This window comes from Scyliorhinus torazame, chromosome 10, assembly GCF_047496885.1.
Source record: "Scyliorhinus torazame isolate Kashiwa2021f chromosome 10, sScyTor2.1, whole genome shotgun sequence".
NCBI classification, from domain to species: Eukaryota; Metazoa; Chordata; class Chondrichthyes; order Carcharhiniformes; family Scyliorhinidae; genus Scyliorhinus; species Scyliorhinus torazame.
Genome location: NC_092716.1, coordinates 149,009,017 through 149,034,475, shown reverse-complemented (window position 1 = coordinate 149,034,475; position 25,459 = coordinate 149,009,017). Strand labels below are relative to the sequence as shown.

Below are 25,459 nucleotides of genomic sequence, written 5' to 3'. Positions count from 1 at the left end.
AAATGGGGAAGGCTGGATGGAGGAGGGGAAGGATAGGGCGGTTTGGGTGTTGATTAGCTAGTTATTTATTATGATGTTCCTGTTTGTTCTTGCTCTTGTTTTGTATTTACTGCTTATATAAATGCCTTAATAAAAATATTTTAAATAAATAAATAAACCTCTTGCCCACCTGAATTTCAAAATGTTAACGAATAAAAAACAGTGGAGAAACTAGCTTAAAAGTTGTGACTGAAATGCTTCAATCTATATAGGCTGGTGATATTAAATCTGTTTGAATTGAATTGCTGTCTGAGGGCAGTTAGGCAAAGTTTTTGATGATCCTAATTTATGCCGAGTGTGAACCTGAACAGTGTGGGTTCATTGGCATGGCACCAGTGATGGGGATCATAGCGGGCACCTCTAAAAGACCCACATGGCTTGTTTATGCCCTGTGCCACTTATGGATTGACTGAAAGGATTCATAAATTGAAAGGATTAATGTATTTGTCGATTTGTCAGGAACCTTTGTACTACGATGTTGGGCCACCCATGACGCATAATGAGAATGATTTGGAATGTAGTGTTCGGCTGTCGTGATGAAGTTACAGTCTTTGAGCACCATCTGGTGTTTGTTGCTTCATCAGATACAATAGGTTTAAAAGTCAGTCATATCATCAGGGCTTCTAATACACATAAAACCTTAAGTGAATATTTCCTTGCATCTCAATACATTAGCTATCAAAAGGTATTTTCAGGATAAGCAGCAGGGATAGCTGAGTAAAAATGAATGCCAAATTTTGATTATACAATTTTTTTTTTCATAAGGGTGGCACGGTGGCACAGTGGTTAGTACTGCTGCCTCGCAGCGCCAAGGACACAGGTTCGATCCCGGCCCCAGATCACTGTCTGTGTGGAGTTTGCACACTCTCCCTGTGTCTGTGTGAGTCTCACACCCACAAATATGTGGCGGGTAGGTGGATTGGCCACACTAAATTGCCCCTTAATTTTTAAAAAAAGTGTAAATTTTGTTTTCATGCTCATTGACAAGATGTGAGATTGCCCACCCCTAATTTCCCTTGAGAAGGTGGTGGTGAGCCACACTCTAGAACCACTGCAGTCCATGTGGTGTGAGTATACCTACAATTCTGTTTGTAAGGGTGTTCCAGAATTTTCACCCAAAGATGGCGACATAATTCCAAATCAGGATGAAATGAAATGAAATGAAAATTAAATGAAATAAAAATCGCTTTTTGTCACAAGTAGGCTTCAAATGAAGTTACTGTGAAAAGCCCCTAGTCGCCACATTCCGGCGCCTGTTCGGGGAGGCTGTTACGGGAATTGAACCATGTTGTTGGCCTGCCTTGGTCTGCTTTCAAAGCCAGCGATTTAGCCCTGTAATAAACAGGTATGTGGCTTGGAGGGAAACTTGTAGGTGATGGTCTTCCCCTGCACCTTCTTCTCTTGTCCTTCTTGGTGGTCGATGTCATGGGTTTGGAAGGTGCTGTCAAAAGAGATATGGTGAGCTACTGTACTTTTTTTTAAACGGTGCAGAAGGAGGCCATTCGACCCTCTGAGTTTTCACTGACTCTGAAAGAGCATTCTACCTAATCTCACTCCCCTGCCTTATCCCCGTAACCTGTACACCAGATTCCAACCACCCTCTGGTTGAGAAGAATTTTTCCTAGTGTCACTTTTCTTCCTTTGGCCAATTGTTTTGAATCTCTGCCCTCTAGTTTAAAAAAAATAAAAATATTTATTAAAGTTTTTTAACACAATTTTTCTCCCTTACAAACAATAACCCCCCCCCCACCCCCGTAACCAAAAAAAACGAGAAATCGCGCAGAGCAAGATATATACATGGCAAAATGATATATTTACACAGCTTTGTACACTGGCCCTCACCCGTACGTGCCAGTTTCCCCAACCCTTCATGTTATCTCTTGCTCATCCACCCTCCCAGGCAGTCCCCCCTTTCCGCCCCCCTCAGGACGTCCGCCCCCCCCCCCCCCCCCCCCCCCAAGGTTGCTGCTGCTGCTGACACCAACCTTCCTCTAACGCTCCACGAGGTAGTCTAGGAACGGTTGCCACCGCCTGTAAAACCCCTGCACAGACCCTCTCAAGGCAAACTTAATCCTCTCCAACTTTATGAACCCAGCCATATCATTTATCCAGGCCTCCAGGCTGGGGGGCTTCGCCTCCTTCCACATTAGCAAGATCCTTCGCCGGGCTACTAGGGACGCAAAGGCCAGAATGCCGGCCTCTTTCGCCTCCTGCACTCCCGGTTCGTCCACTACTCCAAATATTGCTAGCCCCCAGCTTGGCTTGACCTGGACTTTCACCACCTGAGATATTGCTCCCGCCACTCCTCTCCAGAACCCCTCCAGTGCCGGGCATGGCCATAACATATGGACATGGTTCGCCGGGCTCCTTGAGCACCTTCCACATCTGTCCTCTACCCCAAAGAACCTACTCAACCTCGCCCCCGTCAAGTGCGCTCTGTGGACCACCTTAGATTGTATCAGGCTGAGCCTGGCACACGAGGAGGAGGAATTAACCCTATCTAGGGCACCAGCCCACAGACCTTCCTCGATCTCCTCCCCCAGCTCCTCCTCCCATTTACCCTTCAACTCTTCTACCAGCGCTTCCCCCTCTTCTTTCAACTCCTGGTGTATTTCCGACACCTTGCCCTCCCCGACCCATACACCCGAGATCGCCCTATCTTGAACTTCTTGTGCTGGGAGCAACGGGAATTCCCTCACCTGTCGCCTCACAAAAGCCCTCACCTGCATAGATCTAAAGGCATTTCCCGGGGGTAACTCGAACTTCTCCTCCAGTGCCCCTAGGCTCGCAAACGTCCCGTCGATGAACAGGTCTCCCATTCTTCCAATCCCCGCCCGATGCCAGCTCTGGAACCCCCCGTCCATCTTCCCCGGGACAAACCGGTGGTTACCCCTGATCGGGGACCACACCGATGCTCCCATTGCACCCCGGTGCCGTCTCCACTGGCCCCAGATCCTTAGCGTTGCCGCCACCACCGGGCTCGTGGTATAGTTTGTCGGCGAGAGCGGCAGCGGTGCCGTCATCAACGCCCCCTGGCTCGTTCCTTTACAGGACGCCATCTCCATCCTCTTCCATGCCGCCCCCTCTCCCTCCATAACCCACTTGCGGATCATCGCCACATTTACTGCCCAGTAGTAGCTCCCCAGGTTTGGCAGCGCCAACCCTCCTCGGTCCCTACTGCGTTCCAGGAACCCTCTCCTTACTCTCGGGGTCTTATTCGCCCACACAAACCCCATAATACTCCTGCCTACTCTCTTAAAAAAGGCCTTAGTGATCACGATGGGAAGGCACTGAAACACAAACAGAAACCTCGGAAGGACCACCATTTTGACAGACTGCACTCTACCCGCCAGCGAGAGCGGTAACATGTCCCATCTTTTGAAATCCTCCTCCATTTGCTCCACCAACCTCGTCAGATTCAGTTTATGTAGGGTCCCCCAACTCCTGGCTATCTGGATCCCCAGATACCGAAAGCTCCCCTCGGCCCTCCTCAGCGGTAGGTCCCCTATCCCTCTTTCTTGGTCCCCCGCCTGTAATACAAAGAGCTCACTCTTCCCTACATTGAGCTTATAGCCCGAAAACTCCCCAAACTCCCTTAGAGTCTGCATGACCTCCACCATCCCCTCCATTGGATCCGCCACGTACAGCAACAGGCCATCCGCATATAGCGACACCCGATGCTCTTCTCCCCCTCGGACCACCCCCCTCCATTTATTAGACTCCCTCAATGACATGGCCAATGGTTCGATCGCCAATGCGAACAACAGGGGGGGACAGGGGGCACCCCTGCCTCGTCCCTCGGTACAGTCGAAAGTACTCCGACCTCCGCCGGTTCGTCACTACACTCGCCATCGGGGCTCTGTAAAGGAGCTTAACCCAATTGATAAACCCTACCCCGAACCCAAACCTACGCAGCACATCCCAGAGGTACTCCCACTCTACTCGGTCAAAGGCCTTCTCCGCGTTCATAGCTGCCACTATCTCTGCCTCTCCCTCCTCCGATGGCATCATTATTACGTTTAAGAGCCGCCGCACATTGGTGTTTAGTTGCCTGCCCTTTACAAATCCCGTCTGGTCCTCGTGGATTACCCCCGGGACACAGTCCTCGATCCTCGTGGCCAGCACTTTTGCCAGCAACTTTGCATCCACATTGAGGAGCGAGATCGGCCTGTACGATCCACATTGCAGTGGGTCCTTGTCCCGCTTTAGGATCAAAGAAATTGTCGCTTCCGACATTGTCGGGGGCAGGGTCCCCTCCTCTCTTGCCTCATTAAAGGTCCTCACCAGTAGCGGGGCCAACAGGTCTGCGTACTTCCTGTAGAACTCCACCGGGAATCCGTCCGGTCCCGGGGCCTTCCCCTCCTGCATGCTCCCCAAACCCTTGCTCAGCTCCTCCAACCCAATTGGTGCCCCCAAACCAGCCACCTCTTGCTCCTCCACCCTCGGGAATCTCAGCTGATCTAGGAATCGTCTCATCCCCTCTTCCTCCGCTGGGGGCTGGGATCTGTACAGCTCTTCATAAAAGGCCTTGAATACCTTGTTTATTTTCGTTGCACTCCGAACCGTGGCTCCCCTTCCATCTTTGACTCCCCCTATTTCCCTCGCTGCCATCCTCTTACGGAGCTGGTGTGCCAGCATCCGACTAGCCTTTTCCCCATACTCGTAGGTCGCCCCCTGCGCTTTCCTCCACTGTACCTCCGCCTTCCCTGTGGTCAACAGGTCAAACTCCGTCTGGAGCCGTCGTCTTTCCCCAAGTAATCTTTCCTCCGGGGCCTCTGCGTATCTCCTGTCCACTCTCAAAATCTCTCCCACTAACCTCTCGCTTTCCATACCCTCTGTCTTCTCCCTATGAGCCCTAATGGAAATTAGCTCTCCCCTGATCACCGCCTTCAACGCCTCCCATACCACCCCCACCCGCACCTCCCCGTTGTCATTAGCCTCCAAGTACCTTTCGATACACCCCCTCACCTTCCCACACACCACCTCGTCCGCCAGCAGTCCCACATCCAGCCGCCACAGCGGGCGTTGGTCCCTCTCTCCCAGCTCCAGTTCCCTGGCCTGCGGCCTTGCAAACCGCCATGGGTCCACTCCCCCCATCTGATCCATAAACCTCCTAAGTACCTTGGCCGCCGCCGGCCTCTTTCCAGTCCTTGATTTGGAGCGGTCCAGTGCTGGATCCAACACTGTATTGAAGTCCCCTCCCATTATCAGGCCTCCTATCTCCAGGTCCGGAATGCGCCCCAACATGCACTTCATGAATCCTGCATCAGCCCATTTCGGAGCGTATACGTTTACCAACACCACCCACGTCCCCTGCAGCCTACTGCTCACCATTACATATCGCCCTCCATTGTCCGCTACAATAGTCTGACACCCGCTTTCCCACCAATATTGCCACCCCTCTATTCTTCGCGTCCAGTCCCGAGTGGAATACCTGTCCTACCCATCCCTTTCTTAACCTCACTTGGTCCGCCACCTTCAGATGTGTCTCTTGGAGCATGGCCACATCCGCCTTCAGTCCCTTTAAGTGCGCGAACACTCGAGCCCTCTTCACCGGCCCATTCAGACCCCTCACATTCCACGTTATCAGCCGGATTGGAGCGGCTCTCACCCCCCCTCTCGCCGACTAGCCATCTCCTTTTCTGGGCCAGTCCCGTGTCCACGCCTCCCTCACCCTCCAGTCCCCCAGAGGAGGGACCCCCGTCCCGACCACCTCTTCTGTGTCCCATTCCCTTTCGGCCAGTGCAGCAGCAACCCTTTTTCCCCCCCTCCCCTCCCCCCGCTAGACCCCTGTCTAGCTTTTTTGCTCCCCGCATGTCACTCCCGTAAGTCAGCTGACGCCTGCTGACCCCGGCTCCCCCCGCCATCCCATTGACCTCCCCGCGTGGGAGTCTCCCAATCCATATGCATTCCTTCGTTCCCCTTCCCGCCTTTCTTCCCGCGCGCGGGAAAAAACCCCGTGCTTTCCAAAGCCCACTCCGCCCCCTCTGGCGCAGCTCCTGTCGCGGCCTTGTCTCTGTCACCCAGCTCATGTAACATTTCCTGCGCATGATTGACCCCCTATATACAACAACCATCACACATCAAACCCCAAAACATCCCCCCCCCACCCTCACAAACCCTCAGTTAGAGTCCAACTTTTCTGCGTGTACAAAGGTCCACGCCTCTTCAGGCGTTGCGAAGTAATAGTGTTGGCCCTTGTATGTGACCCACAGTCGCGCTGGCTGCAACATTCCGAATTTCACTTCTTTCTGGTACAACGCCGCTTTGGCCCGGTTGAAACCCACTCTCCGTTTTGCAACCTCCGTGCTCCAGTCCGGGTATATTCGGATCTCTGCATTGTCCCACTTACTGCTCCGCTCCTTCTTGGCCCATCTCAGGACCCACTCTCTGTCCGTGAACTGGTGGAACCTCACCACCATCGCCCTTGGCGGCTCATTTGCCTGGGGCTTCTTCACCAGCACCCGATGTGCCCCGTCCAACTCCAGCGGCCTCGAAGGGGCCTTCGTGCCCATCATCGCCTCGAGCATCGTGCTCGCGTATGCCCCGGCATCAGCCCCCTCCACTCCCTCAGGGAGACCCAGGATTCGCAGATTCTTTCTCCTCGACCTGTTCTCCAGGTCTTCGAGTCTTCCCGCCCACCTCTTGTATAGCGCCTCGTTCTGCCTCACTATCACAGCCAGGCCCACGAGCTCGTCCTCGTTCTGACTGACTCTTTTCTGTACCTCCTGGATCTTAGCTTCGTGGGCCTTCTGCGTGATCCCGAGTTCTTCAATTGCCGAAAGCATAGGCGCCAACAGCTCTTTGCGCATCTCCTCGCACTGCTCCTCGAAGCAGCGCTTGATGAATTCCTGCAGCTCCCCTTTGTCCCTGGCCGCCGCCATTTTGTTTACTTTCCCTTGCTTCTCCTGTTGCTCCAGTGCCGCTCCTTTGGCCGTTACACTTCTGGTCCGTTTCATAGAAGTTGGCAGTGTTTGCTTCACCAGTCTGCCCCAAAAAGTCTATGGAAACTCCTGAAAAAGGTCTGAGAGTCGGCTCCAGACGGGAGCTGCCGAATGCGCGACCTACTCCTCCATGGCCGCCACCAGAAGCCTCGTCCCTGCTTCTTCAATGGCCCTGGTAGATCTTTTCACAGTTGTTCCCTCTGCTGCTAGAATTCACCTTTGATAGAGTCAAGCCAGATTGCAGCTTTAAGCTTGCCCTTCCCCCGCCTGCATGCTGGAAGAGGCCCTCGTCTACTGCTGCAGCTCAAGCCAAATCTTTCACTGTTTCTGCCGGGTCTGGTAGCCAAAAGACACAACACTCCTGGGGGACACTGTCAGGGGAATGCTGCAGCCTTCTTCCCACACCGGGAAATGTCAAACAAATACCGTGGGGGCCCTGTGAAAGAGCCCAAAAGTCCGTTCCAAGCGGGAGCTGCCGGATATGCGACCTAGCTCTGCATAACTGCACCCGGAAGTCCTCTGCCCTCTAGTTAATGATGTACTCTTGGGTGGGAATAGTCTCTCACTATTTATCCTGTCCATACCCCTCAGGGTCTTGAATACCTGAATCAAGTCTCAGCTTTTTCTCCAAGGAAAATCTCTAATCTGCCCTCATAGCTTTTTTATCCCTGGAATCATTCTTGTGAACCTCCTCTGTACTGTCTCCAATGCCTCTGCATTTTTCCTCATGCATGGTGTCCAGAACTGGACACAGTGCTCCAGATGAGGCCTATTTAGTATCTTATACAAGTTCAACATGACCTTCTTACTCTTGTACTCAATGCTGCTATTAAAAACCTGAGATACCATATGCTTTATTAACTGCTCTCTTAACCTGCCCTGCCATCCTCAATGACTTATGGACATTTGGACCTCCTTTTAGCTTTTTCCTTTTATTTTATACTGTCTCTCCGCCTTCTTCCTGCCAAAATGAATCACCTCACACGTCTCTGCATTGAACTGCATCTGCCACTTGTCTCCCCAATCCACCAACATGTCTATGTCCTTTGAAAGTTCAAGATTATCCTCATCACTGTTGACAAAATCTTCGGGTAAGCGTTCTCCAAGGCAGCCTTCAGGATGCGCGACAGTGCAGAATCGCCGAACAGAAACTTACAGCCAAGTTCCGCACACATGAGTACGGCCTCAACCGGGACCTTGGATTCATGTTGCATTACATTCACCCCCCACCATCTGGCCTGAGCTTGCAAAATCCTACCAACTGTCCTGGCTTGAGACAATTCACATCTCGTTAACCTGGGATTACCCCTCTTTCTGGATCTGTAAAGACTTAATTACCTGCAAATGCACGCATTCAAAATATCGTCTTGCATCTTTGACTTTGTCTATATATATATGTTTCTGGAACCTACCTCTTCATTCAGCTGAGGAAGGTGCAGTGCTCCTAAAGCTAGTGATTTGAAACAAACCTCTTGGACTTTAACCTGGTGTTGTAAGACTTCTTACTGTGGGCAGCACGGTGGCACAGTGGTTAGCATTGCTGCCTACGGCGCTGAGGACCCAGGTTCGAATCCTGGCCCTGGGTCACTGTCCGTGTGGAGTTTGCACGTTCTCCCCGTGTCTGCGTGGGTTTCACCCCCACAACCCAAAGATGTGCAGGGTAGGTGGATTGGCCACGCTAAATTGCCCCTTAATTGGAAAAAATAATTGGGTACACTAAATGTTTTTTAAAAAAGACTTCTTACTGTGCTCACCCCAGTGTAACGCCAGCATCTCCACATCACAAAATTTGCAATCTTCATATCATCTGCAAATTTTGAAATCATGCCCTGAACACCAGAATCTAGTCATTAATATGCATCAGGAAGAGCAAGGGTCCTTGGGGAACTCCACTACAAACCTTCCTTCAATCTGAGAAAACAACTATTTATCACTGCTCTCTGTTTCCTGCCATTTCTTATCCAAGTGCCTTCTTTCCCTTTTATTTCACAAGCTAGAGATTTGCTCACAACTCTGATGTCTGGCATTGTATAAAATGCCTTTTGAAAATCCAAATACACCACATCAACATTGTTGCCCTTATCAAACTTCCCTTTTGGCTCCTGAAAAAAACTCCAGTAAGGTAGTTAAACACGGGCTAGATGTGGCGCAGTGGTTAGCACTGAGACTGCGACGCCGAGGACCCGGGTTCGAATCCCGTCCCTGGGTTACTTTCCGTGTGGAGTTTGCACGTTCTCCCCATGTCTGCATGGGTTTCACCCCCACATCCCAAAGATGTGCATGTAGGTGGATTGGCCACACTAAATTGTCCCTAATTGGAAAAAGAAATAATTGGGTACTCTTTAAAAAAAAAAAAAAAATTAGTTAAACACAATTGTCCCTTAATTAATCCATGCTAGCTTTCCTTAATTATCTAAGTGACTGTTGATTTTGTCCCAAACTATAGTTTCCAGAAGTTTCCCCACCGTTTGTAGATGATGCACACTGTAACCACTGTGCGCCAGTGATGGAGTGTTAAGGTGGTAGATGGGGTGCTGATTAAGAGAGTTGCTTTGTTTTGTATGGTGTTGAGCTTCACGAATGTAGTTGGAGCTACGTTCATCCAAGAAAGTCTTCCATCACATTCCTCACCTGTGTCGCGAACATTGCTATCAAACAAAACTTACACAGCAATAACCTGCCCACTGATGCTCAATTTGGGTTTTGCCAGGGCCAGTCAACTCTTAGCTTCATTACAGCTTTGGCCCAAACATGGACAAAAGAACTGAACTCCAGAGGGGAAGGGACTGTGACACCATGGCAGCATTTCACCAAGTGTGATATCAAGGAATTTTGGCAAAACTGGAGTCAGTGGATATCATGGATGGGAAGGGTGGAGAATGAGGTGGAGAATGTTTTATTTTGCATCTCCAACATTAATTATATTTCGAAGGAATGCTGTTCCACACTTGTAAAATGCCAGAGAGGCAGTTTGGCAGTAATTCTGGCTTATCATGCCATTAAAACTGTACATACACCTGAATGCACCAGCCCTAACATTTTCCACCATGTTTTATCAGTTACCCAGTGGGTAATTACCACAACTTTGCACGCATTTCAATGATTTCAACGCCGAGTCTATTAGTGAGGTTTCAGCATAGCATAATGAACATAAAGAGTAATGAATGATGATCTCAAAGAACATCTGTGTAGATACTTATAAAGTAAAATAGAGTTAATTTCTGTTATCTTAAAAAGGGTTTCATGAATATCACCAAATATGTATAAATGGCCATATTTAAACTATTAAAGCCAGTCACAAAGATTCATGCAGACTTGCACAATAATGGAGGATAATGGCTCTTTGGAAAAAGCTATCTAATTCCCCTGTTCTTTCCTCATAGACCTGTAATTATTGTTTCTCACTCCCAGCACCTACCCATTTACAAGTTACTATTGAATCTACTTCCACCACCCTTTTAGTCCAGATCATTGTAACTCACTATGTTAAAAAAAACCTTCTTATCACAGGTTCTTTAACCCATTACCTTAAATCTGTTCCCCTTTGCTATCAACCCTCCTGCTGGCGGAAACAGTTTGTTCTTTATCCTATCAAAACCCCTGATAATTCTGAACACTTCTATCAAATCTCCCCTTAACCTTCGTTATTCTAGGAGAGTAATGTTACTTTTCCTCTCTACATAACTGAAGTCTTTCTTATTTGATATCTGGTAATTCTCCTCTGCACCATCTCAAGCTTTGAAATCTTTCCTAAAGTGTGGTGCCCAGAATTGGGCTCAGTACTCTAGCTAAGGCTCAAAAGAGATTTTTAAAGGTTTACCATACTTCTTTGCGCTCTGTGGCTGAGAAATTCAGGTATGCCCATTCTCATTGTACTACTCCAGATGGATCTTTTCAAAGGCCAACAGTACACTCATGTCTCTGAAATGTTGTGGTGAATGGGCTGTAGCATGGAGGTGCCAGCTGTCAGATTGCTGGTCGATATGTTGGGTATTGAACCAGATATGAACTTTCCATTACATCCAGACTTAGAACCTTGCCTTAATAGTTCAGATTGGCAACTTAGAATTTTCTGTCTCACAGAGTTTCATGTTCTGCGATGCTAAACGGAAGCATAGAGTTTCTGTTAAAGAGTTTAACAATATCTGATAGTTTTGTTAATAAAATAAAATTCCGCTATAAGGACCATAGATTGAAAGGAGAAATGGCCATGGTGTTTCCACCCAACAGATACCAAGCAGTTTCAAGATGTGTTGGATTCAACAGCTGTTCTGGCAGATTCCAGCCTGATTTCAATACTAAACTAGGCTGACTAAGATCTGCTGTTCCTCAGTAGATTTTCGTCATAACCCAAGACCTGTGATGCTTTGGTGACAATTATCCCCTGAAATAAGAGTTAAGCACCCTGTAAAAAATGTATGAAATTACAATTTGATTCCTCGGGACTAAGGCAGTAAGGATCTTTTATTCTTTCTCTGTTAAACAGTGTTGCTTGCACTTGTGTTCAGTTCTTGTTTTATTGAAGTCTAAACCCAATTTCATGTTTCTCTTTTCAGTGATGAAATCTACATTGCTCCCTCGGGTATTCAGAAGGAGAGGATCCAGGTGTGTGGTGAACTTATTGTGGTAAAGAAAAAGAAAGATTTGCATTGATGATTTCAGGATGTCCAAACCTGCTTTACAGCTAATTCAGTACTTTTGAAGTGTTAGCATGGTTGTAATGTAGGAAACACAGCACCTAATTTGTGCACAGCAAGCTCCACAAACAGCAAGGTGATAACGCCCACATGTGATGAAAGGTCACTGATTTGAACATTATCTATGTTTGTCTCCCCACAGCTACTGCCAGACCAGTTCAGTACTGCCAGCATTTTATGTGTTTATGTCATGTATTAGCACTATTGATTGAGGGTTGAATATTGGCCAGAACACCAGAGAGACCACTCCTTTGACTCATGTTATGGAATCTTTTACATCCACCTAAAATTGACTTGTTTTTTTATTAGGTTTTCACATTTTGTATTTCACAACTCGTATGTTTAATGTTACATTACTTTACATAAATGCACCGACCATAGAAAAATAAACAAACAAAAACAATAGAACAAAAAGGAGCAAGAAATAAAAGGAGGTAAAAAGACAAGCAGCTGTCAGTACAGATATTTACATACATTTACTGTCCCTCCTGCTGTGGCTGTGTGCCCCCTCTTTGAACAGCGTACCTTTGTTACAGTTCCCAGTTTGACCCGGGCACGTATTTACAGATGCCTATCTGCAGTTTGAGTTCCTTGTCCCTCTCAATTTCCTTGTGTATCCTCCCCTCCCCCTCTTTCTTTTTCATATTTATCCCATGACTCACTTGTGTCTCTCCGCTCTCCCCCCCCCCCCCCCCCCCCCTACTCTATTGGGTGCTGGCTATGAACAGATCCTGGAACAAGTTGGTGAACAGCTTCCATGTCCTGTGCAAGCCCTCTTCCAACCCAGGGATGGTGGCAAATTTTATTTTCTCCAGTTTGAGAAATTCCGCCAGGTCGGACAGTCGGTCTGCAATCTTGGATGGTGCTGCCAATTGCCAGCCGAGCAGGATTCTCCAGCAGGCAAAGACTAGGGTGTCGGCCCCCCTCCCTATGAAGAGTTTTGGCTGGTCTGAGATTCCGAACACCGCCACTTTTGGGCATGGCTCCACACTCTCTCCTACAACCCTGATATGGCCTCAAAAAAGGCAATCCAGTAGCTGGCAAGTCTGGGGCAAGCTCAGAACATGTGGGTGTGGTTGGCCGGGCCTTCCTAGCACTGTTCACACTTGCCCTCCACCTCCGGAAAGAGCCTACTCATTCGGGTTCTGGTCAGGTGCGCTCTGTGCACCACCTTTAGCTGCATTAGGTGAACCCTGCGCACGTGGAGGTGGAGTTGCCCTGTGCAGCGCTTCAATCCAGAGTCCTCCCCTTATTTATGCCTAGTTCCTCCTCCCATTTTTCCATTTCGCATCCAGTTGGAGGAGTGTACCTCCTCTAACTGTCACCCAGACAAGTTCCCACAGTTTCTCTTCCCTAGGTCACCCATGTCCAGCAGTTCTTTGACGAACAAATGTCCTGGTATCTGGGGGTGCATCGTTGTTTCCTTACAGAGGAGGTTTTTGATCTCTATGTGTCTATCTCGTTTCGTTTTGGCAATTGGAACCTCTCCATGAGTTCGCCCAGGGTCGCTACTCTGTTGTCTGTGTACATGTCCCTAACTGTCAGTGTTCCTCGTCCTGTCTCCACCTTTTGAAGGTGGTATCCATTATTGCGGGCATGAACTGTGCTTATTGCAGATGGGGACCATGGTGAACATTTCAGTGAGGCCAAAGTTGCCTCATCTAATACCATGTCCTGAGCGTGGCTACGATCACTGGGCTTCTCAAGTGCTTGGTCAGGGGAGATGGAACTGTAGGTGTAACTAGGACTCGGAGGAATGTCACTATGTAGGAACTCTCCTCCATCTTCACCCATCCTGCTCCCAGTTCCCTCACCCATCCCCTCACTCTTTCTGCTGTGGCTGCCCAGTGGTGGAACTGTCAGTTCGGGAGGGCCAGGCTTCCCATGTTTTTTTTCTTTTGTGGGATCTTCTTTTAGATCCTCGGGTTGCCTCCCCCACACACACACAAGCGCCATGATTAGTTTGTCTACCGTATTGAAGAAGACCTTGGAGATGTAGATCTGGAGGGATCTGAACAGGAAGAGGAACCTGGGCAGTACGTCTGCACTTTCCCTGCCAGCAAGACTGGGATTGAGTCCCACCTCTGCCGGTTCCTTTTGACTTCCGCCACCAGATTGGTCAGATTCCTTATGTGGATCTGTGTCCAGTCGTGGCGATTTGGATCCCCAGGCAGCGGAATTTGGTCTGGGCTTGTATGAACGGCAGTCCCTCCAGCTCTGTCTCTCCCCCTGCGGGTTCACCGGGAAGATCTCACTTTTGCTCAGTAGCTCTACAGTCGGTGCTGAGGAGTACCATTGGTCCACCTCTAGTTTGAAGTTGACCAGCTTTTGCCTAGCCGCCCTGTTCTTCCTATCATATGCGCGCCTTGTACGCAAAAATTCCCCCCTTATCACTGCCTTCAGTGCTTCCTAGAACGCGGAGGGTGTGACCTCCCTATTCTGGTTGTTGGTAATGTACCCGTCAAGGCCTGTCGATCGCAGAATGCCTTATTGTCCAGGAGGGCCGTGTCCAGCATCCAGGAGGGGACATTGTGCCCGGCCCGTCTCCAACCTCACGTCCACGTAGTGTGGAGCTTGGGTCGGAGATTATTATTGTGGAGCACTCCGCTCCCACTTCCCCTGGAAGTACCGCTTTCCCCACCACAAAGAGGTTGATCGCAATCTATACCCTGTGTACCTGGGAGAAGAAGGAAAACTCCTTCTCCTCTGAGTTTGTGAACCTCCATGGGTCCAACCACCCCCATCTGTCCCATGAACACGCCCAGTTCCGTCGCCATGTTTAACTTTTTCCCCAATTTGGGGTTTTATCAGTCTGTCCGTATGCAGTTAAAGTCCCCCCATGATGAGTCGGTCTGTGTCTATATCGGGGATTTCCAGCATGGTTTTCTTCATGAATTCCGCGTCATCACAGTTGGGAGTGTACATATTTACAAGGACCAATGGTGCCCCTTCCAGGACACCACCAACCATAACGTACAATCCCCTTTGATCCGTAATTGTCCTCGTCACTGTGAATGTTGTCCTCTTACTGAGCAGTGTGTCCACCCCCCTAGCCCTCGTTCCATAGCATGAATGGTACATCAGTCCCACCCAGCTCTTTCTTACCCACAATCGGTCCTTTTTCCTCAGTACGGCCTCCTGGAGGAAGACTATGTCGGCTTTCATACTTTACAGATGGGCAAAGACTCTGGATCTTTTCACTGGGCTATTAAGTCCCCTCATGTTTTAGGTGACTATTCAGACAAGCGTTTTCTGTCCCCCCTCCTGTGAAGTCAACCAGACTTACATTGTGGAAGCGCCCCTGCACTCCGGGGTTTCCCTTTGTTTGGGGGCCATCCAAGATGGCCGTGGTCAACGCCCCCACCATATGGCTGTACCCCTGCGTTCTGGGGTTTCCCTTTGTCCAGGCACCTCACAGGATGGCCACCAACTATGTGTAAGTCATGCGGATGTGCCCCTGCACTTCAGGATTTCCCTTTGTTTGAGGGCCCTCCAAAGTGGCTGTTTGCAATGCCGTTGTTTTCCTTGCCGCCATGTGCGATCTGACATAGTCAGCCTCGTAACCTTCTGTTCCTCCCCCCCCCCCCCCCCCCACCCCCACCCCCAACGCCCCACCTGTCCCTCAGCTTTCCCCCTGAGTCTGTCTCTCCTCCATCCCTCCCGCGCAGCCATCCCCCTCTGTTTATCCTCCCCAAACCCCCCCCCCCCCCCCCCAATCTAGATTCTCTCCCCCTGGCAGGAACCCTCTCCCTATCGGGATCTATGCCCCCCCACCCCGCTCGTACATCCTTGCGCTAGCTCACCTGCTAGTGTGGTGCACCCACCCGGGTCGATCTATACCATCCCGATCGATGTGTGTCTCTTTCCCCCCCCCCTTTCCTCCTCCTCATACCCTCCTTCGTCTGACTGTTCTCACCCCGCCCTTTCTGAGACTCTGGGCGAAATTCTCCCCCAACGGCGGGATGTCCGCCGACTGGCGCCAAAGCCGGCGCCAATCAGACGGGCATCGCGCCGACCCAAAGGTGCGGAAGGCTCCGCATCTTTGGCGGCCTAGCCCCAACATTGAGGGGCTAGGCCGACGCCGGAGGGATTTCCGCCCCGCCAGCTGGCGGAAATGGCGTTTGTTTCCCCGCCAGCTGGCACGGAAATGCGGCGCATGCGCGGGAGCGTCAGCGGCCGCTGTCAGTTTCCCAGCGCATGCGCGGGAGCGTCAGCGGCCGCTGTCAGTTTCCCGCGCATGCGCAGTGGGGAGAGTCTCTTCCGCCTCCGCCATGGTGGAGGCCGTAGCGGAGGCGGAAGGGAAAGAGTGCCCCCACGGCACAGGCCCGCCCGCGGATCGGTGGGCCCCGATCGCGGGCCAGGCCACCGTGGGGGCACCCCCCGGGGTCAGATTGCCCCGCGCCCCCCCCCCCCCAGGACCCCGGAGCCCGCCCACGCCACCTGGTCCCGCCGGTAAATACCAGGTTTGATTTACGTCGGCGGGACAGGCAATTCCTGGGCGGGACTTCGGCCCATCCGGGCCGGAGAATCCAGCGGGGGGTCCCGCCAACCGGCGCGGCCCGATTCCCGCCCCCGCCCAATCTCCGGGAGCGGAGACTTCGGCGGGGGCGGGGGCGGGATTCACGGCGGCCAACGGCCATTCTCCGACCCGGCGGGGGGTCGGAGAATGACGCCCTCTATGTCAGATATGACGATAAGGCAATTCAATCCCATATAAATAGTCTCTACATTATTTTGTGGACCGATACGATTATCTGTCTGGTTCACTGCTGGGCTTTCATTGCCTTCCCAGCCCATGCTTGTGCACAAGTTCATCCGCTTCCAACAGTGTGGTGAAATAGTACCCCGTGCCCTGGAATGTCACCCAGAACCTGGCAGAGTACAGCATTCCGAACCGCACATTATTCTTGTAAAGGGTCGCCTTGGCTTTGTTAAATTCCGCTCGGCACGAGGCCAGGTCTGCCCCAAATTTCTTGGTACCCCGGATCGAGTGTCCCTCGCACATACATGTCTTGCCCAGTTGAGGATCTTTTCCCAGTCTTGGTACCGGTGCAGTTTCGCAATGATGGCCCACGGCTGCTCCCCAGCCTTGGGCTTTGGCCAGAGTGACCTGTGGACTCCATCCACTTCTGAAGGTTTGGGGAAGCTTTCCCCTCCAACAAGCTTGCCCAGCATCTGGGTCACGCACTCTACAGGGCTCCTGCCCTCAGTGCCATCCGGTAGACCCACAATACAGAGATTTTAGCCGAGCGATCAATTTTCTTGATCCTTGCCTTCCCTCATAGTGTCCCTTGTGTCACCATCAACCCTGCTATCCCTGTCTCCAGCGAAACAATCTGATCGCTCTGGTCGGTTGCGGCCATCTCCAGCTCTCTGATTGTCGCCTCCTGCATCTCTAGCCACTGTTCTGTCTTTTCTAGCACTGCTTGCAGGGTGACCAGCGCCTCCACTACCGCCACTTTCACCGTCACCATCATTTCAGGTTTGATGGCATCCTTGACCTCTTGGAGTTCCTGTATTAGGAATCCGCTCCATTCATTCATCGGGTGGTAGCCTGGCATATGTTCTGACGGTCCATCCTGTTCAAGTGTGGCCGGGACCTCGTCATCCCGCGTGTTCGCCATCGCCTCAGTCTTTCTCTCCCGGTTTTTACTACCTCTGCCATCTCTTTGGCTGCTCAGGTTGTTGTTGCCTGGCATGTTCCTTTCGTTGTGGTGGTGTTGGAGGAGGGTGGGGATTTTTTTTCCCCGACTTTAGCGGGCTATTTTGGGTTAAAAGTGCCTAATTTCGAGTTTCCAGGAGGAGAGCCACCTTTTGTGCCTCCGCTTGGCACATCCCATCCCCGGGAGTCAGGAGCTTGTTTTAACATCTAATTTGAAAGACAGCAAAGGACCCAGGAGTTGCTCAGCATCCTCGATCCTGTTCTTTCAGATAGCAAGGTCCAAGGCCAGAGTGCTGTGTCAAAGTGTGTTCACCTGTGCAACACTATCAATATCTGTGCTCACTTCAAATGGGAAAAGAGAGCAGGAAAATGCTGACTAGTTTGATGCTTATTGGACTGAAATGAAGTCAATTACTGTAACCAAGAGGAGAGCTCTCATGAACTACAAGCTGGTCCCCAGCAAACAGAAACTGGATGTCTCAGATCTGCCAGAATCAAGTGTCAAAAACAGGATGATCATCACTGAGCCTAACAAGCAGATGGAAAAGTGGGGAGAGCATTACCCTGAACTCTACACAACGGAGAATGTTGTCATTAAAGGAGCTCTCAGCGTCATTTCAGACTTCCCTGTCATGGAGGAGCTGGACAGCGAGTCTAGCATGGTAGAATTCAACAAGGCCACTGGCTGTCTTGCCAATGGTAAAGCCCCAGGAAATGATAGCATTCCACCTAAAATCATTAAAAGTGGAAAACAAACATTGCTGCAGCACCTCAATGAACTTTTGTGTCTCTGCTGGAAGGAAAGATTTGTGCTGTAAGACAAGTGGGGTGTAAATATAGTCACCTTATAAAGGAACAAAGAGGATTGCAGTGACTGAAACAATTACTGAGGCATCTCCTTGTTAAGTATTGCGTGGAACTGATGGCACGGTGGCGCAGTGATTAGCATGTTGCCTCACGGTGCCGCGGACCCAGGTTCGATCCCGGCCCTGGGTCACTGTCCGTATGGAGTTTCCACATTGTCCCTGTGTCTGCGTGAGTCTAACCCCACACATCCCAAAAATGTGCAGGGTAGGTAGATTGGCCATGCTAAGTTGCATTTTACTTGGGAAAAAGATTATTTGGGTACTTTAAATTAAAAAAATATATTGTGTGGAAGATCTTTATGCATTGCTCTAACCAGAGTGCAGTCCTGGCATCACACATCTACCCTGAGTCTCAATGTGGCTTCAGAGCTGGAAGATCCACAGTTGACAATGTTTTCTCACATTGGCAGTTACAGGGGAAGTGTGGTAAACAGCAAATACCATTCTACGTTTCCTTGTGAACCTCACTGATAATTTTCAATCTTGTCAGCAAAGATGGACTGTTTAAACTGCTGCAGAAAATAGGCTGGGTTTCTTCCACGAGAATATGCACAGTTCTGCACGTTTTCAAGATAGCAGCAGTGTCAAGCAGCAACCTGGTGCTGACTCTCTTTGAATGTTTTTTTCTCGATCTGCTCCTGCACACTTTCAGGGTCTCAAATATGGTGTCTACCTGCATGGCGGAACTGATAGCAAGCTGTTTAACAAGGTCGGGTGCCAAGACCAAAGTGCGTAATGGCCTAATCCACAAGTTGCTGATTGCTGGCATCCCATGCTGAGGTTCAACAACAGCTTGTTGATCAGTTCTCCCAGACCTGCAAGAACTTTGGACTGATAATCAGTGTTAGGAAGACCAGGCTATGGGCCAGGAAGTAGATAGTCCACCTTCCGATAAAGTTGATAACCGCATTCTGGAGGTCGTTGACAGCTTCACATACGCTGCATCAATAATTACCAGCAACATGTCCATTGATGCCAAAATTAGCACCAGGATTGCCAAGGCTGCAAACTTCATGTTAAAACTGAGAAGTCGATTATGGACCAACAGCAAAATAGCCAAAAATACTATCATGACAACAGGAAAATGTGACTGAATGAGGTCTACCTACAGCTTCACCAGCTAACCAAAAATATATTGAACTGTTTAAAGAGGACCGGTTTTTTAAAAAAATACAGGAAAAGACACTGATCAAAGATGGCTACCGCCAGTCACATGTATTCTAAATTGACCTCTTTTTTTAAAGGTTCCAATATAGAGTGCACTGCAGACCTGCACTGACATGTTGCATGGAATTTCACACCTGGTGGGTATCAAGGTCATCTTCAAAAATGGACTCTTGAAGGGGAGACATTCTAATCAACAGTAAAGACATTGGGAACTGCTAACCAGCCAGATACAGCAGACACTCAAAACCGCTGTGGAGGATTAAATCTCCTGTTGTTTTCTACTATCTTGGAATGTGGCAAAGGTTTCTGAGATGAAAGATCATAAATGTGATTATTTGTTTCACAACAATGAATGCAAAACATGGTAATCTATTTCCACAGAGATAGTGACTGTCCATCAGAAAGATCTTCAGGATAAACCCATTGATTTCTGGGAGATGGATCACCGAATTAAAAGGATGGAAATATTCTCCGACAAAGTGCAGTTACCTGGACTTCAATTCAACTCCAGAAATTTAAAGGGAACCAGCTAACGTCAAATAGCCACAACATTCAATAATCTACAACTCAATTTTTATTTGGACTAACTTTTCTTCCTTATGATACCTGTGTGTTGTTGCGTGTTTTATTTTTTCTCTCGGGTTTAGTATCTAATAAACATACTCTTTATGTGACTCAAGAAAACATGTTTTGTTTGGCTCCTTATTAAAAAATAAATACATTTGACTGGAAAAGGAATAAGAACAAAGAAATGTACAGCACAGGAACAGGCCCTTCGGCCCTCCAAGCCCGTGCCGACCATGCTGCCCGACTAAACTACAATCTTCTACACTTCCTGGGTCCGTATCCCTCTATTCCCATCCTATTCATGTATTTGTCAAGATGCCCCTTAAATGTCACTATCGTCCCTGCTTCCACCACCTCCTCCGGTAGCGAGTTCCAGGCACCCACTACCCTCTGCGTAAAAAACTTGCCTCGTACATCTACTCTAAACCTTGCCCCTCTCACCTTAAACCTATGCCCCCTAGTAATTGACCCCTCTACCCTGGGGGAAAGCCTCTGACCATCCACTCTGTCTATGCCCCTCATAATTTTGTATACCTCTATCAGGTCTCCCCTCAACCTCCTTCTTTCCAGTGAGAACAAACCGAGTTTATTCAACCGCTCCTCATAGCTAATGCCCTCCATACCAGGCAACATTCTGGTAAATCTCTTCTGCACCCTCTCTAAAGCCTCCACATCCTTCTGGTAGTGTGGCGACCAGAATTGAACACTATACTCCAAGTGTGGCCTAACTAAGGTTCTATGCAGCTGCAACATGACTTGCCAATTCTTATACTCAATGCCCCGGCCAATGAAGGCAAGCATGCCTTCTAAAGGAATCTAAAGGAAAATTTATTTTTTGATACAAGGATGTCTGTAAACGAGACCTCAAGTTGTGCGGGATTCAAGTTGAGGCATGGGAAGTCTTCACTGGTGACTGGAGTGTCAGAGATGAACAGTCAGGAAGGGAGTGAAAAAATCAGATGACACATAAATTGACCAGATAGCAGAAAAGAGAACCCAGCGAAAGGGTAAAGAATTAATCAACCTCGGCTAACGCTATTCATCTGTGCCAGCTGTGTAAGGGACTGTCACTCACAAATCAACCTCTACAGCCATAGTGGATGATGTTCAATACAGAAGTGGCACACATCCGAGGTGCAATCCGTAGTTTTCACAGATGGATGGATGCTATTGAAAGACAGCATCTATGAGAGTGCTGCACTCCCTCAGAACTACAATAAAGTGCCAGTTCAGATTATTTGTTCAAGTCTCTGGGGTGGGACTTGGACCTTCTGAAACAGAGGCAAAAGTTAAACTACCTGAGTTGTGGCTGGTATTTCTCTTCAGTATTTCATTTTTCCGATTCAGATTTCCCATAGGTGGCAGTATGGCAGTGTTTTTTTTACGAGGGGCCTAGTATTAGAAAAAAAACCTCATGAGCGATTAAACAGCCTTCAATTGGCAAGATTACCTGCACTCTTGTTGCTTATAATCTTCATTAATAACCCAGATACAAAAATTCTGATGACATGAACACCGAAAGATCAGTCGAGTCAGAATTTACAGTAAAAGGATTTAGATCACCAAATTGGATTTAAGGGAAGCTTGGAAAGAGCCTTGGGAATAATGGTTTAACTTATCGCTTTTACTGCAATGACAGTATTCCAATAAAAAGTCTACAAACCATTAATGATTTTGTGATACAATGCATAACAAGAAAATTAACTTATAAGAGTTTGTCACAAGACTTTCTACTTGGGGTACTGTGTTCAGTTCAGGTTACAACAGCATAACAGTTGGTGCTGGTGCAAGACGTGATCAGGAAAGACTACTGTAAGGGAAGCGGATGATTGCAAAAGGTGTATCGGCCAGCAGTACAGCCAAGGAGGCCCATCAGGTAGAGGAGTCAGTGAGCAGGGGTCAAAGGCAATCTATTAAGCTGGCAGAAGATGACAGTATGGCAGGTCGGAAAGTTGCTAAACTCCCATTTTCTTGGAGGAGAAGGGTGGTGATAGCTGGGACGTATCATCAAATAAGCTCTGGAATATGAGGAAAAACAATACAGTAAAATACATTTGAGTGGTTCACAATACCTCTTTCCCCATTGCTCAGCAGAGGGGAGACTGGGATCAGTGAGGCACAAAAATATTTCCACTCAAGTGCAGCAGTAGATTTACAAACAATATTCCTTGACTCAGCACTTTTGCATCTGTAGGATAGGAACAACTTTGGCTTTGGTATTGCAGTTAGCGGCAAACGAAAAATGCCAGAGTCTTCGACTTGACCACAGACTTCCTGTGAGATTTTTCACTGGAACTTTTTAGAATTGGAGAACTATTTCAGTGCAGCACCCTCTACAGGGGGTCTAGGACCTGTGTGAACAGGCCAAGTATAGTGTAGCTCCTTAACCAATCAGTTTGAAAAACCCTTCCCAAGTAGCAACAAGTCTGAACCAGGAAGTGTCAGAATGGTGAATTTAATGTCAAATCAGGTACAGAAATGAAATTATAAAGAGAAAAAAGTTGGATGGAGAGATAAAAGAAAGAACATTTTTAAAATTGCACTTCAATATTTTTACCTTTTAAAATCTCTCATAATAATTAAAGTCTAAAGAAATGATACTGCACAAGTATAAAAGTTAATTTTTACTGCCGGGAAGGTTGTTTTTCTTAGTAATTAAGACTTAACTCATTAAAATTCGACCTTCACTAGTATGGACAAGCCCTGACTTTTCACAGCCAGTATAGTGTGAATTTGCCATGTAAAAGCTGGACCACAACTTCACACGCTTCCACATATTTTAATGCCAGGTCTCTTGGCAAACTACTGCTTCAATGAAACGTCTGGAGAAGCATGGTAGCTCATACAGCATCTTCCTGATTTTTACATTTAACTGCATTTGTGCGGTTTGCAGAAGTTACCATCCAAGTTATACTTTAAATGAATGGTGATAGATTTACTGTTATTTCTACTGAATTCAAGCCAATTTATATCTAACCAGTGTTAACAAGGTCCTTTTATACGTGAATGATGACATCCAAAATAATTAAATATTGAAATGTGTTTGAAATCATTTTGTTTTTCCACTTCACAAACCAAAATCTGTTAATGTCAAAAGCTGATACTTTGAGACTGCCTGGTTGATTATATTACATTCTCATACTGTTGACATTGTGTGGGATGAACGAGTCCTAGCTTCAAGAGCAGGGCACTTAATCCAATCTGCCACTGCCACATTTATTAGTCTGGATCAGCTTTGATAATCTGAAAGGCTTGCAGTCCAATTCTAAATGGCTTATGAAAGCAGAAAATGCTGGAAATACTCAAGGTCAGACAGCATCTGTAGAGAAAAAAAAGACAGATCTGTGGGGCGTGATTCTCCGACCCCCCGCCGGGTCGGAGAATCGCCGGGGGCTGGCGTGAATCCCGCCCCCGCCAGTTGCCGAATTCTCCAGCACCGGATATTCGGCGGGGGCGGGAATCGCGCCGTGCCGGTTAGCGGGCCCCTCCGGCGATTCTCCGGCCCGCGGTGGGCCGAAGTCCCGCCGCTGTCAACCCACGCCAGCCAGCGTGGATTGAACCACCTTTGGGACGGTGGGACACGGCGGCGCGGGCAGGCTCCGGGGTCCTGGGGGGGATGCGGGGCGATCTGGCCCCGGGAGATGCCCCCACTGTGGCCTGGCCCGCGATCAGGGCCCACCGATCCGCGGGCGGGCCTGTGCCGTGGAGGCATTCTTTTCCTTCCGCCTTCGCCATGGTCTTCACTATGGCGGAGGCGGAAGAGACCCCCTCCACTGCGCATGCACGGGGATGCCGTGAGCTGATGCACCCGCGCATGCGCCACCCGGCAAAGTCAGTTTCGCGCCAACTGGCGGGGCACCAAAGGCCTTTCCCGCCAGCTGGCAGGTGGAAATCAGCCCGGCGCGGGCCTAGCCTCTCAAGGTGAGGGCTCGGCCACCCAAGATGCGGAGACTTCCGCACCTTTGGGGCGGCGCAATGCCAGACTGAGTCGTGCCGTTTTTGGCGCCGGTCAGCGGACATCGCGCCGATACCGATATCGGAGAATCCCGCCCGTGATCTATCATCAGAACTGAGAAATGTTAGAAATCTAATAGGTTTTGAGCAAGTGAAAATGAAGTGACAGAAGGAGAACAAAAGCGAAGGTCTGTGGTAAGGTACAAGAGAAGATGTATTTGCTGGCGGTTCCTTCGCAGAACCATGATTGGCTTTCCCTTGTTGTCATTCTTCACCTCACCAGCCTCAGCATTAAATATTTCATCCCCCATTTCCGCCAACTCCACTGTGATGCCACCACCAAATCCATCTTACAGTCCCCTTTCCCTTCCCTCTGCAATATCCTGGTCCACTTCTCAGTCACTGAAATACTCCTTCCTACAGCAGTTTTCCACACAAGCGCAGGTGATGCAGCACCTGTTCTTTTACTAGCTCTTACTATCTGAGGCCCAATGTATTCCTTCCAGGTGAAACTGTGATTTGCTTGTACTCCTTTCAATTTAGTATACGGTATTTGCTGCTCACAATGTGGTCTCCTCTGCCGCATGGTGGCACAGTAGTTAGCACTGCTGCCTCACAGCGCCAAGGACCTGGGTTCAATTCCGGCCTCGGGTCACTGTCTGTGTGGAGTTTGTACGTTCTCCCCGTGTCTGCGTGTGTTTCCTCCGGGTGCTCCGGTTTCCTCCCACAGTCCAAAGATGTGCGTGTTCGGTGGATTGGCCATGATAAATTGCCCCTTAGTGCCTAGAGATGTCAAGGTTAGATTATGGGGTTACGGGTTTGGGGTGGAGTGGGCAAGGATAGAGTGCTCATTCAAAGGGTCGGTACAGACTCAATGGGCTGAATGGCCTCCGTCTGAACTGTAGGGATTCTATGAAATGCCATTATTCTATGAAGTATAGTGGAGACCAAATGCAGTATGAGTGACCAATCCCTCCCTGCACTATGCAAGCATCAACCTATGTTTCCTGTGACTTCTCATTTCAATTCTCTACTTTAATCTCACTCTGACCTTTCTGTCCTTGGCCTGCTACACTGTTCCAATGAAGCTCAACGCAAACTCGATGAACATCACCTCATCTTTCAACTGGGCCTTCCAGGCTTCTAGACTCAACACTGAGTTTAACGAATCGAGGCCAAGAGCTCAAGCTGCACTCATTTTGCCTTGTGTTTTGTTCTCTGCTTTGTTTTTTTCATACATTACTATCTTAATCTCTTTACTTTGCATTCTGGGAGTTGCTATCTTGCCACTCACACCTCCTTGTTACTTTACTAAATTCATTACCATTCTCTTTGTCTTTTGTACCATGAAACTATTGATCATTGAATCACTCCTGCCCCCCAACATATCACAGACCTTCCTTTTGGCTGTTCTTCCCTGCAGCCTTTCACTTGCTCAAAACCTATTATGTTTGAAACTTTTCTCAGTTCTGAACTTTATCTTTTTCACCCCTCCACAAATGCTGATTATTTTCTCGCATTTTCTGCTTTTATTTCAACTTTCCACCATCAACAGCATTTTGC

General features: G+C 48.8%; 1 protein-coding gene across 1 annotated transcript in view; it reads left to right on the top strand.

Annotated features, from left to right (window-relative positions):
• The window catches only part of apip (APAF1 interacting protein), an 85,114-nt gene that overhangs the window by 46,581 nt on the left and 13,074 nt on the right, over positions 1-25,459 (top strand). The window contains exon 3 of the mRNA XM_072518816.1: positions 11,540-11,588. Coding sequence (XP_072374917.1) covers positions 11,540-11,588 — 49 coding nt within the window. The remainder of the gene's footprint in view (positions 1-11,539; positions 11,589-25,459) is intronic.